Below are 12,148 nucleotides of genomic sequence, written 5' to 3' on the forward strand. Positions count from 1 at the left end.
ATAACCATATCTGTTTAGTCAGCTCTCACCCCATGTGTACCTCTGAGAGATCTGAAAATCAAATCAGCATGTTGAACACTCTGAGTCTTGAAGTTAAAAAAATATCTGTTTTATCCTCCTTTTAAGGATAGTATTTCTCAAACATACTTACATCCTATTGTGTTTGTTTCATGAAGATCAACTACCACCATGACAACAAGGGTTTCATGGTCACCAGGATAGAAGGTCTTGTGTATTTCTTTAACTGACATTACCAGGTGCCTCGAATGGGACAAGCCCTACAATCAGGAGTGGAGATATGCCAGGAAACAGCACCGACACAGTCCTGCGCTTTCTTTTAGGCGCCATGATAATCCTAAGAAGTATAATTTGTTTCCTTATCCCGAAGAAGGGATGATAAGGCTAAATAATTTGTCTGCTGATCAAATGTAGGTCTCACTGATGCCAAGCGAGTATTTTTTAAAGGCTGATCTTATATTGCCTATCATACTACTTTGAGCTCAGTGCTGCAGTGATGTCTGAGTTAGGAAATGTGATGAATTATTCAACAAATCTGACAGATTCTGCTCTCCACCTTCCAGACACACCCGCTTCTTCCCAGGTTTTCACTACCCGCAGTCATGCTGTCCTCTCTGGTATGTCTTTGTTGCCACCCATCAAAATGCTATTCATTCTGCAGGGGCAGCTCGAGACTCATTTGGTCAACAAGCTCTCCCTGATCATCCCAGTCTAAGGGAAATTTCCCTCCCCTGAACTGTAGTAAGCCTTTAATTTTCTCCTTGAGGATTGAAAATCTTTTCTTATGACTTTTGGTTATCTCCTGCTCAGTCTTAAAATATTCAATACAGTGTTTCAAAACCAGTTGACTAAAAGGTTTTACAAATCTCGGCTCTAAATGCTTTAGCAATATGCTGTGACTTCTTCCTGCCTTTCTCTCTCCCTCAATTCCACAGAGGACAGATGGCCCATTGGTGAGACATGATTCCTTCTATAGCATAACCAAACCCCAAGGAGATTGAAGTCACATAGTTTGCTATGAATATCCTGCTACTTAACTCTGGATCTGTGTAAGCTTACATTCTAGACCAGTTTGACAAAACTCTCAAGGTCAACCCCTCCTCAACACTCTCAAAGGAGCCAAGTGCAATTTGGTTACACAGAAAAACTAGGTTCTGGGCGACAGTATGTTCCAACATGCCACCACTAAGGATAAACAAACAAACATATTCAATGGTGGCATTCAAGGTGAAAAACCAGTTACAAAACTCCTTTCTGGGCAGTAAGTTGTCTAGAAAGAAACAGAAATATATATACATATATATATATGTGTGTGTGTGTATATATATATACACATATACACACACAAAATTACAAGATGAAAATATACATCAAATAGATCTTTTTTCTTAGTTCATAAACACAAAAATTTCATTTAGAACTAAAGTCCTTCCTACTTTAAAATAACTGAGGTAAAGAATGACTTTCAAATTTGGCAGGCCTTACAACCCATGGTTAACCTTAAAACATTCACTCACTAAGTATTCTTATAATTACTTTGGCTTACCCTAAGAAAGTTCTTACATTTATCAAGCCAGGGCCACTTTTTAAGACAGTACACAAAGGAGGCAGAACAGCATGGCCAAAGTCTGCTGGGCTCGTAGAGAAAGTCCAACTGGTATGGGATCAATGTGAGTTTCAAAAAATGTTGATTAATGCTAGGTTGCAATATTTCCCTAACATATAAAATTTCCACATACACATTGCTGTTTATTAAATTGTTATGTATCTTCTCCTGGTTGTATACATCAGTCCCTCAAGAATATCAAGAAGGAGACAGAGTACACAGCCACCATGATGATCCCCATTCACAGGGAATTGATATTCTAAAACAGAGGCAGCCTTGGAACAAAGGCACGAACACAAGGGACAGGAGCTGCTGTGGTTGGAGCACACAGTTTGGGGTTGGAGTTGGCACTCAATTTTGGGGCTTATGATTCCTATTAGTTGCATGAATTTGAACCTGCCCAGTGTTTTTTATCTGCCAAATAGAAACGATCAAAACTTGCTTTTAAATACATTAGTTTGTTCAAATCTTTGTAACAACCCAGTTCAGTAGATTAAAAATATCAAACACTATAAAAACACAGACATCAATAGTATCTGAACGTCTATTATAAAGTAGGAAGAGATTTTCTCCTATTTCAGTTCTATAAAATCTATAGCTCTGTAAGAAAGAATAGATTTTCCCTGATATTTCAGAACATACAGGTCAACTCGAGTCTGACAAGAGCAGCAGTCGCTGATAACTGACACCTGGAGTCACATCGGAGATGGGACACAGAGTGCCTCCCTTCCTCCCCCAGCCAAGGGGCCAGCTAATAGATGAGGGAGGCAGAGGTCACCCAGGCCTGCTCCCAGCAGGACCTGACATGGTAGGGTGGGGCGGTCCTGAGGAAAGAAAAAGAGTGACACATCTGTCATCATCATCCTTGCAGCTTTTCACAGCATCAGGGACCAACATCCTTGGGAGGCCACTGCAGAGCCAGGCTGAGCAAGGCTCAACTATGTCCCTGGAGGTAGGATGAGGAGATGTGGTCTTCAGAGCCACACCCACACCTAGAACTCTGATGCAAAAGAGAGGGTCACTGCTACTTGGGATGTTAGGGTAGGAAGAATGCCAAGAACAACTGGGCCAAGTGGCCCACAAGGTCCATCTCAATTCTAAAATCTGTGACTCCATGGATCTCATTTCACACTCACCCAAGCTCAGATCAAATATAAGAGCTGCCTAATGGAAACGTACATGAAAATGCATCTTCTTTCCTATTGGCCAGGAGCTGGAGCTGGAAATAAGTCACAGTCTGGGGAGAGAAGACACAGAAACCAAGAATAACAGACCTAACAAGCTAGGGGGAGCTAGAAAAAGGAACAGGTCACTTTGGGATCTGAGGATAACATGCAAGTTCCAGTGGAGGGTTTTCGGATACAGGATACAAGAAGGCCAGGCCAGGGCAGATGTGGTGCATGTTGGGAAGGGAGAGGAGATGGTTACTCGGGGCTGTCTCCAAATATTAAGGAGAGGGCTAAGAAAGCTATATGTTTTTGCATAGTTCCACAAGGGTGACAAGGGAATTTGGGCCATGTTAACATATTTTTCTTTCAAAACTAATATTCAGTAAAACAGGTGCCAGAAATTCAAAAACTTCCTAAGCTATAGTGGCTATAACTCCCCTTCAATGTAATAAAACTGTCTTCAGTTACTAAACCACAGTTTAGCCAGACTAGATGAAAGGTATTTAATTTTTTGCAGCAACCAGATTTACTGATTTTAGAACTTTTAAAAAAATAGATTGCTGTATTTTTCCAAATACTAGGGTGCAGTAGTTTGCTTATTTTTTTAAACACTAAATGGCACCCTTTTGGCCTTGAAGAAATTGATAGAAGCATCGCACTTATGCTCAGAGAAAAAATATGGGATATAAAAAGTTTTTAGAAGATAAGAATCTGGGTTAACATTATCTTTAACTGGATTTTGATAAGGTTTCTATTTGTGAGCTCAAAAGCTTAACGTAACTAAAAATTTCAAAATTTCTAAAGATTCTTGTTTTTTTTTTTAAGTTTCAAACAATGATTTTTCTCTAGGTCTACTCTAGAGGTATGTAAGCTTTATCTACCATTTCCTGGTTGCACAGCCAAGTTACATCATCTCTTTAAGCCACAAGTCCTGCCAACTTGCTGTGAATATATCACCTATCTCACATAGATGTAAAGGTTACAAAAAGACTAGCACAATGCCTAGCCCCATGGATCTCAGTCCTGGCTGTACTTCAGAACCAGCTGGAACTTGAAAAAGTAACAATAGCCAGGTCCCATCTCAGAGATTCCCATTCAATTGGTTTTGTAAGGCAAGGCCGAGACACTGGTATTTTTAAAAGCTTCCCAGTGGTTGAGAACACCTGGCTGGGGTGACCATGGAGTGGCCATAATTAATAAAATGATTAGTGTTTTTCTCCATCCATGTTTTACTGATAATGTGTATCAAGTATACAAGTTACAAAAGCCCAGGTTTTTTTTTTAATTGTAATATAAATTTTATTATTTCCTGTGCTATTTCAATGCTTTTTTTTTTTTTAAATAACAAGGTAAAAAAATTCCCTCCTTTTTTATTGCCCCTGCAATTGGGTAAATCTTTCTCTATCCCTGCAGCGACAGTATTGGGCCAGAGATGCTCAGTTGGATCTTTCCATCTCAGCCAGGCTGAGATTCTTGGCAAACAGTAGTCCAGAGGCTTCAGGGACCCAAAACAAGAGCTGAGTGAAATCCCCTATGGTCCCCTGGTACACAGGGTTTTTATATTCGAAAAAAGAAAACCCCAAGATCTAGATGGTTACAGCAGAGCCTGGTTTTCCTGCTTCTTTAAGGACCCAAAGGAGAGAGCAGGGGAAAAGTGCATATGGATCATAAAGCCTGCTGCTTCAGTGATTCCTCCCTCATCGCCCTTCCCCAGTACACCCTCTTCTGAGGAATAGGAGAGGGGAGAGAGGCAGGGGGAAAGACCCAGGCTTGCTTTTGCTAAACTCCAGCAAAGAGACAGTTCTTGCTGGGACTTTGTAGCTGGTTGATATCACTCTATAGTAAAAGACGATACTTTACACCATACAGGTAGAAGTTTCTAAACAAACTGAAAAACACTTAAACCCAAACAACGAAGTTAAAGTCTTACCTGGAAAGACGCTCAGTCCTTTGTTTACTTCTAAGCTAATGATCAGAGCTCGAGCTGTGATGCTAAAAATTTGTCGTGGTGCAAAGTTCAAACCATCTGTAACCTGAAAATTAAAGCCTCCTGACAGCGCTCCTTCAAAAGAAGAAATTACACTCTGGTCAATTTGGTTGTTCTGCAAGAGCCACCCCCTTTCACCGTCTCTCCCACCTGATCCCCCTGCAAAGTGACCCCTATCAATGTAAGAGTGCATTAATACAGTCACCTGGTTCACCAAATCAAATACTGCCAAAACGCAAAGTGAAAAGAACATCAATAAAGGCCTAAAATGCATTTTCCCACGTGACCTTCTCCTGAGAATAATAAAAGAGAATAATAATAAAAAAGATATTACCTCCAAAAATTTTTTTTAAAAATTTAAAACATGCTCATTGCCTGCATTTTATTATTTTGGAATCAATTTGTAACAATAAAAGTAATGCACGCATGCAACACACGAGCACACGCACATGTGCATGCACACACATACACACACACTCCCACACCCCCTTAGCAATTTCTGATCTATTGATAATACTGAAAATCAAAACTATAGGGAAGTAAGTAACACTTAGCCCTTCCCCCCAAATAATTCCTAATTATTCATCTATCTCAAACCATCTGTTTTCTGCAGAGGGGCAAGAGAAAAGTGGGGGAAGGCCCAGGTCTGCTTTTGTTACATTCCTGCAAGAAGAGAATTCTACTCCCACATGTCTGTCAAGGGATTAATTAGTGATATCAGCAAAGTTATAAATTCACTTATGTGCTAAACAGAAATGGAGACGGGCCCCATATTGACCCTGTTCCCAGGAGTGCTTTACCAGTCTGACTCCCAAAGCACCAAACGAGATCACCATGCAGACAGCCTGATGAGCACAGTCCCCTCACCCTGTAACTCTGCAGGCCCACAGGTCTTTGCATCACAGAATGGGTAGAAATGGCCTCTTTGTTGCCCTCAGGGACTCGAGGCAGGGAACAAAGCAGGCATGGTCAGACCCTGCAATTACCTACAAGTACTCCCTTCATAGCATGATTTAATAAAGGGCTGGCTGATGGCTTAACGGTCTCTCAAGTCTCTGTTATCTAAGCAAACCCAGGGAGTTCTTATCCCTCACAAAAAAGCCTTTAAAAAATATTTCCCAGTACACTCAAGAGTCATCATATTTAAAAAAATAGAGAAAGAGAATTCTGGATCTGCCTAATTTAGAACAGAATGCTATTTTGTTTGTTTGTTTGCTTGTTTGTACTAGAAAGAGCACTTTGAAAGTTGTCTTTAATGAAACATGAAATTAGGGAGAGATGCTTTCTGCCATGAGGTACTTTGAACATTTCATGAATCCAGAAACAAAATGGAAATGGTATCAAAAAGAATTATATCCAAACAAATACTAGAATAATCCCAACTATTACACTAATTATGACCAAAGAGGAGGAAGGAGGGGAACATCAAAGCAGCTGTGACCTGTGGATTTTCTGTTATGACCTCAGATGTTCCTGACCTGCCAGTTCTTTCAGAAGGGTGACCTGAAATCACTTAGTCAACCGCTCCCCCCTCCCCATCTTGGCTCTATCAACCTACTTAGGTTGTTATGTGAAATAATGAATTAGATTAATGGCAGAGTACTTTGCAAATATAAATGCTAAGAGAGACTAATTAAACCAAAGCCTTTCTTTGGGCTGCTGATGGACAGTTGTAGCAGGGAGAACCAGCTGGGTTCAGCAAGACTCATCTGCAGCCGGGCTCCAGCCACTCTGAAGGCTATTATTGCCTCCACATCCATTTAGAAAATGTAATGGATTGACTCGCAAAGAGCTTGACTTTAATCCCCCTTCCTGCTTTTTCAGGAGAAATTATTTTCTCTACTCATCAACAGCAAATATTGACCTGGTAGTTAAATAAATCAAGCCAGAGAGCTAACTTATATTTTAATCCTTCATTGCAAAGAATAATTTCAGTTCTCCAACCTACTCTGCCCTTCAATGTCCTTCAATGGCAGCTAGTAGAGAAAGCCCAGCTTTAGGGTCAGACTGACTTAAATCTTTCTGAGCATCAGCTTCTTCATTTCTAAAATGGGATCATTACTCCCAATCGCTTGGAGAACTTCTCCAGGTGAAATGAAATGAATCGTGTGATTGCATCTCCTGCAGTGCCCAGCATATGCCAGAGAGTCAATAATTCTCTTCCATTGCAAAATGCACAGTTTTAGAAATTCTAATCTTCCCCTGTGCCAGTCTCTAGAGCAGTTCTCTCCATTTTAAAAATAGGATAATCCTTTCATAAAGATAAAAAAAAAAGTTCCCTGGCCCTCTCCTAATAATACTTGGACTTTTAATATCTACTAATCAAAACCACACATAATTGGTAGAAACCACCTGTCAATTCAGTGCCTCTTTAAATGAATTGCGTTTTATTAATGAGCACATCTGTACACATTTAAAAAAGGAAAACACACATACATAGAAAAGATCATTCAGTCTAGAAACAATGTTTTGGTACATATGTAGGTAGATTTAGGATCTTACTGCAATAAAACTAACCCTAACAGGTTCCTGGGCAACAGGTTTGGAACCACTAGATGAGAACAGTCACATAGTAAAGTATTTTCAGGTTATTTGGAGATTCTTTGCATTAACTGCAAAGATAATCAGGAAATTACTACATTTGAATTTAGATGATGTTTCGTCTTTATTTTCTTTGCTATATTTTCAAAGAAGATAATTTAAAATGGCTGAAAAGATATGACTTTTAGTTTTCCCATCCTGCGCCTGCAGCTCACGCCCCCTCCCATTTCCCTCTGCAGGCTGGGAATGGGCGGCTTCCCCTCTCAGTCCACTGACAAGGGCAGCCTGGAAACAAAGGTAGGCTGGATCAGCCCTTTTGCGGATTTGCAGTGGCTATTTGGCTTATTGATTTACTGATGACCAGAGGAAGAACACAAAGCCTTTTACTGCCAGGATCTCTTAGATTTACAGTTATATTCATTCATTCATTCATGTCTTCATTCCTTTAACAAATGTGTTTGTTGTATTCACTAATGTATCCCCAACATCTGGAATATTACCTGGCACATAACAGGTATTCAACATGATTCCATCCTTTCAACAAAAGTTTATTAAGCACCTACTATGTTCAAGTCACTGTTCTTGGGTGCTGAGGATACAAGAGTGAACAGAAGAAAGACCCTCTTCTTACAGCTCTTACACTCTAGTGGGGAAGGCAGACAACAAACGAATGAGTGAATCAATCTACATGACAAGGTCGGGTAGCCGGGCTAGGGGATGGAGGGTGACAGAAGAGATGCTGTTTTAGTGGGTGGTCAGGAAAAGGCTCTCTGAGAAGCTTGTATTTGAGTGCAGGCCTTACACGACAATGTGAATAAGCCACGTGTAAGTTATAGGTACCCTCTAATGTTTGCTATTATTGGCCTTACTAAAATGTGCCACTTTGAAAAAGGTACAGAGTCTGGAAAGTTTTTAGATGGCTTGTAGTTTTCCATCAGCAGCTATTAGGCTTGACTACATGTTAATCTCTGATTAAACACATTTTAGTTTCACATTGTTTTTCTCTGTGACATACCAGTGTGTACAAACACTAACTGGCCCTCATTGATTTGAGCCTGGGTAAAGTTCTGGATGCGTCGGCCAGGAAAGGACTTGAGAGCCAAATGTCCATTGCTGGGTGGAGAGACCAAGTAGGTAAGGTCCTGCAGGGAGGAGTCCCCATCTTCTGCACAGAGGTCACCACTGGTAATCTCAGTGACAGAATTCGCCCACACCTTAAAGAGAAGAAGATCACAGATCTTGCAAGGATCAACTCCAATCAAATAAAGTTAGTAAATTGAATAGCTATGAGACCCTGCCCCCTTGCACAAAGATTTAAAAACTAAAGCAGTTCACCAGGGTTTCTAAAGCGTGAGGATTCTTAACTCAAGACACACGTGTAATTAAATGCCGGATGAAATACAGGGCATGTGGTAGTGTTTATTTAATGTATGAGGTTTATGAGGTTTCAATAAAATAGGATGCATAGTTACTTATTCAAAATCAATTATTTAAACTGCATATGCATGTCTATAAAGTATAACAGCAATCACAGCTGTGGTTCCTAAGTCCTTCTGTGTGGCTGACATCTGCTAAGGGCTCTATGTGGAATTTCAGATAATCACAGAACCTCCTCATAGGGTTGATGTAAGGATTTCTACTCATTAAAGAAGCAAATGCTTTCATCAGCTCTTAAATAGTTGAGGGCAAAACACACACTGCACATTTCTTATTATTCTCCTTTATCCTACCTGTCTTGTAGAAAAACAAATATCCGGTCCCTTGGGCCTTACAATGTTTGCTGTGCTGGTAGCTCACTGCAATGGTTTCTGAGTAACAGTCTCTATTTTCCAATTACATTTAAAATCTATTTACATTAGTCAACAATTCATCACTTGCTGAGCATCTGCTATGTTCCAGGCAACATTCTGGGTGCTTGCAATACATCAGTAGACAAAATTGAGTCCTGTCCTCACGAATCGCACATTCGTGCAGGAGAGGAGGGGGAATACAGGGAGGAAACAATAGGCATGAGGAAGAAATGAGTTACATCATTTGTGGGAAGACCACAGGCACTGTGGAAAACAATTTTAAATGAAGCAAAATGAGGCGCTCGGGAGTGGGAGAATGGTAAGTAGGAGGCTCACTGGAGGAAAACTGGGAGGAGGTGAGGCAGGAGCCACAGGGACAGGTGGAGAAGAACATCTGGGCAGAGGGTGGAGCGAGGCTCGGCTGTCTGAGGAGCAGCAAGGAGGTCAGGGTGATGGGACCAGAACAGGCAAGATGAAGAATAAAAGGCAGTGAGTCACACGTGCATGGAAGGTCCAGGCCTGCAGGCTCTCGAAGGTCCCTGGAAGAACTCCGGCTTTACTGGAGTGCAACAGGGAATCATCGTGGGGCTTTAGGTGAGGTGTAACCTGGCCTGGCTTGGGTCTTAACCGATCCTGGTGGCTTTTGTGTCAAAGGCACACTGTGGAGGGCAAGGGCAGAAGCAGGGCGACCAGCTGGGAGGCAACTGCAATAACCCCAAAAGAGATGAGAGGAGAGTTGGGGGAGCTGGAGCGATGGTAAGAAGTGGTCAGGTTCCAGGTGTGTGTGGACAGTAGAGCCAGCGGAGTTGCTGATGCACTAGGTGTGGGGAGGTGCGGAAGAAGGAAAGGCGATGAGAAGGACGGGGTTTGGGCCTCAGCTGCTGGAAGGATGGGGTTACCATCAGCCGAAAGGAGGGCAGCTGCAGGAGGAGTGGATCTGAGGAGTTAGAGCAGGAGCTCAGGGGTTTTTTTTTTCTTATTTTTTATGGAAGTGTAGTTGATTTACAGTGTAGTTGATTTACAGGGGGGTTTTTTTTCTTATTTTTTATTGAAGTGTAGTTGATTTACAATGTACAGCAAAGGAGTTCAGTTTTGAACATGCTGAGTTTAAAGTGCTTGTTGAGATGTCAAATCACATCTGATGGAATTAGGCTGTTTCGAATTTCTCAAGTCATGCTGCCACGTGATATTTCACTAACGCTAAAGACAGCAGCTTTATCACTAACTAGATTTTCATATTTCTGTCTGTACTGACAAATGTCTTCCCCGCAGAAACACTGCACAGTCCCAAGCTTATGTGTCCTTCCTTGTTCTGACTAGAACCTTATCATCTTTTACGCTTGTTACCAAGTTATTTAAAAATTCAAGTCTAAGTGATTAAGTCGATAATCTCTCTGGTCTAAGGGGCTGTCCTCCTGAGTAGGAAAGGCAGTTTATGAAATAACTAAGCAAGATTTGAAAGAGAGAGACTAGAAAGTATACAGGATTCCTACATTTTCCTATCAGATATGACACTCCACTTTAGCTATGAAACCTCGGGCACATTTCTCTGTGCCTCAATTTCCTCATTAATCAACCAGAAATAATAGAATTATTATGTATAATGAGTGATTTAAGATAGGTAAAATGCTTAGAACAAGCTTTACCTGGCACATAGTAAGTATTCAATAAATATGAGCTTTGTGTCTTCTTCATTAGATTTGACCCTGAGGATGGATGTGACTTTTTAATATTACTTAAAAGCCCTTTGGAGTGTGATGATTACCACTTTTGAGACTATTCTTTTTTTAACTCTTTTTTATTGAAGTATAGTTGATTTGCAATATTATGTGAGTTTCAGGTATACAGCAAAGTGATTCAGTTACATACATGTACAAATATATTTCAGATTCTTTGCCATTATAGGTTATTACAAGATATTGAGTATAGTTCCTTGTGCTATTCAGTAAACCTGTGTGACATCTGTTTTATGTATAGTAGTTTGTATCTATTAATTCCATACTCCTAATTTATTCCTCCTCCCCTCCTTTCCCCTTTGGTGACCATAAACTGGCTGTCTTATAACATGTACTGCACATTTTTCGTTCCACAGCATTCCTCCATAATTTGGGGTGAGTAGTTTATCCATTTAATGATTGTGTCATCAATGGATACTCCTATATCTTGGCATTTGGAATATGCCCCCCAAGGATTTTTCAGCCCTAAACTCTAAGGACATCAATTTTGTTAATAACTACCAGAAATGCTAATCAACCTAATGTTCAAATTATAAGGTTTTGGCCTTCTGTTAATCCATGGGAAAGCTACAGTTTCTATAAAATATAGAAGTTGGACTGCTTAACAAAATTCCAAGAGCAATCATTCTAGTTTTTCACTTTTAACATATTTAAATCCGTCTGTGTATCTTACCCTCATTTCTTCAGGAACTCAAATTAATTTGGAAACACACTGCCACTTCTCTTCCTGTGACTCGCAGATACTCATTTTTTCCAACATGACGCACACAAAAGCTAGATGAAGTATGTTTTCCACTGCAGTTTCCCTTCTGTGAAACACTGCTTTTGCCCCTCTTGCCTCTGGAAGATACCCTCTTCCAAAATAAATGTAAAACCTGCCACTCAAAACAAGAGCTAGTAACCTCAGGTCTTCAGTTCCACTCCGACCAAACTGAGTTCAACTATTAGCCCCACTGCTTTGGGTGGGGCCTGATCTAGTGCCTCGTACTTGGTAACAGAAACTTCATGTAGGTGGGGAAAAGAAAAACAAAGACTTCAAACTTGAATTCAGATTTAAAAGTGATCCAAAGCCCAAGAAATAATGGTTTAAGGAATATATACCTGAAAAAATTAACACTTGAATCTGGAATGACATATTTTTTAATTCACCTTTAACTTAAATAGGAGGTTAGTGAGACTTAGAGACCTAATTATGATCCAATATAACCTAAATTATGATCTTAATATTTAAAAACTCAGAACTTTGTTTTGAGTTTCACATAAGGGATGTGAAATATCTGTGATCTGACTGTCCCACTGTT

At 40.4% G+C, this 12,148-nt stretch overlaps 1 protein-coding gene across 7 annotated transcripts in view; it reads right to left on the reverse strand.

Annotated features, from left to right (window-relative positions):
- The window catches only part of LOC102507081 (chondroitin sulfate proteoglycan 4), a 64,183-nt gene that overhangs the window by 24,725 nt on the left and 27,310 nt on the right, over positions 1-12,148 (reverse strand). For all 7 annotated transcript variants that reach the window (XR_004316761.1, XR_004316760.1, XR_004316756.1 and 4 more), the window contains exons 6-7: positions 8,337-8,535; positions 4,724-4,855 (exon numbers count right to left, since the gene is read on the reverse strand). Coding sequence is in view for 1 of the 7 variants with exons in the window: in XM_032472109.1 (XP_032328000.1) it covers positions 4,724-4,855; positions 8,337-8,535 (331 nt within the window). In the remaining 6 variants the exon portion in view is untranslated. The remainder of the gene's footprint in view (positions 1-4,723; positions 4,856-8,336; positions 8,536-12,148) is intronic.

This window comes from Camelus ferus, chromosome 3 (genome assembly GCF_009834535.1).
Source record: "Camelus ferus isolate YT-003-E chromosome 3, BCGSAC_Cfer_1.0, whole genome shotgun sequence".
In the NCBI taxonomy this organism is placed as follows: Eukaryota; Metazoa; Chordata; class Mammalia; order Artiodactyla; family Camelidae; genus Camelus; species Camelus ferus.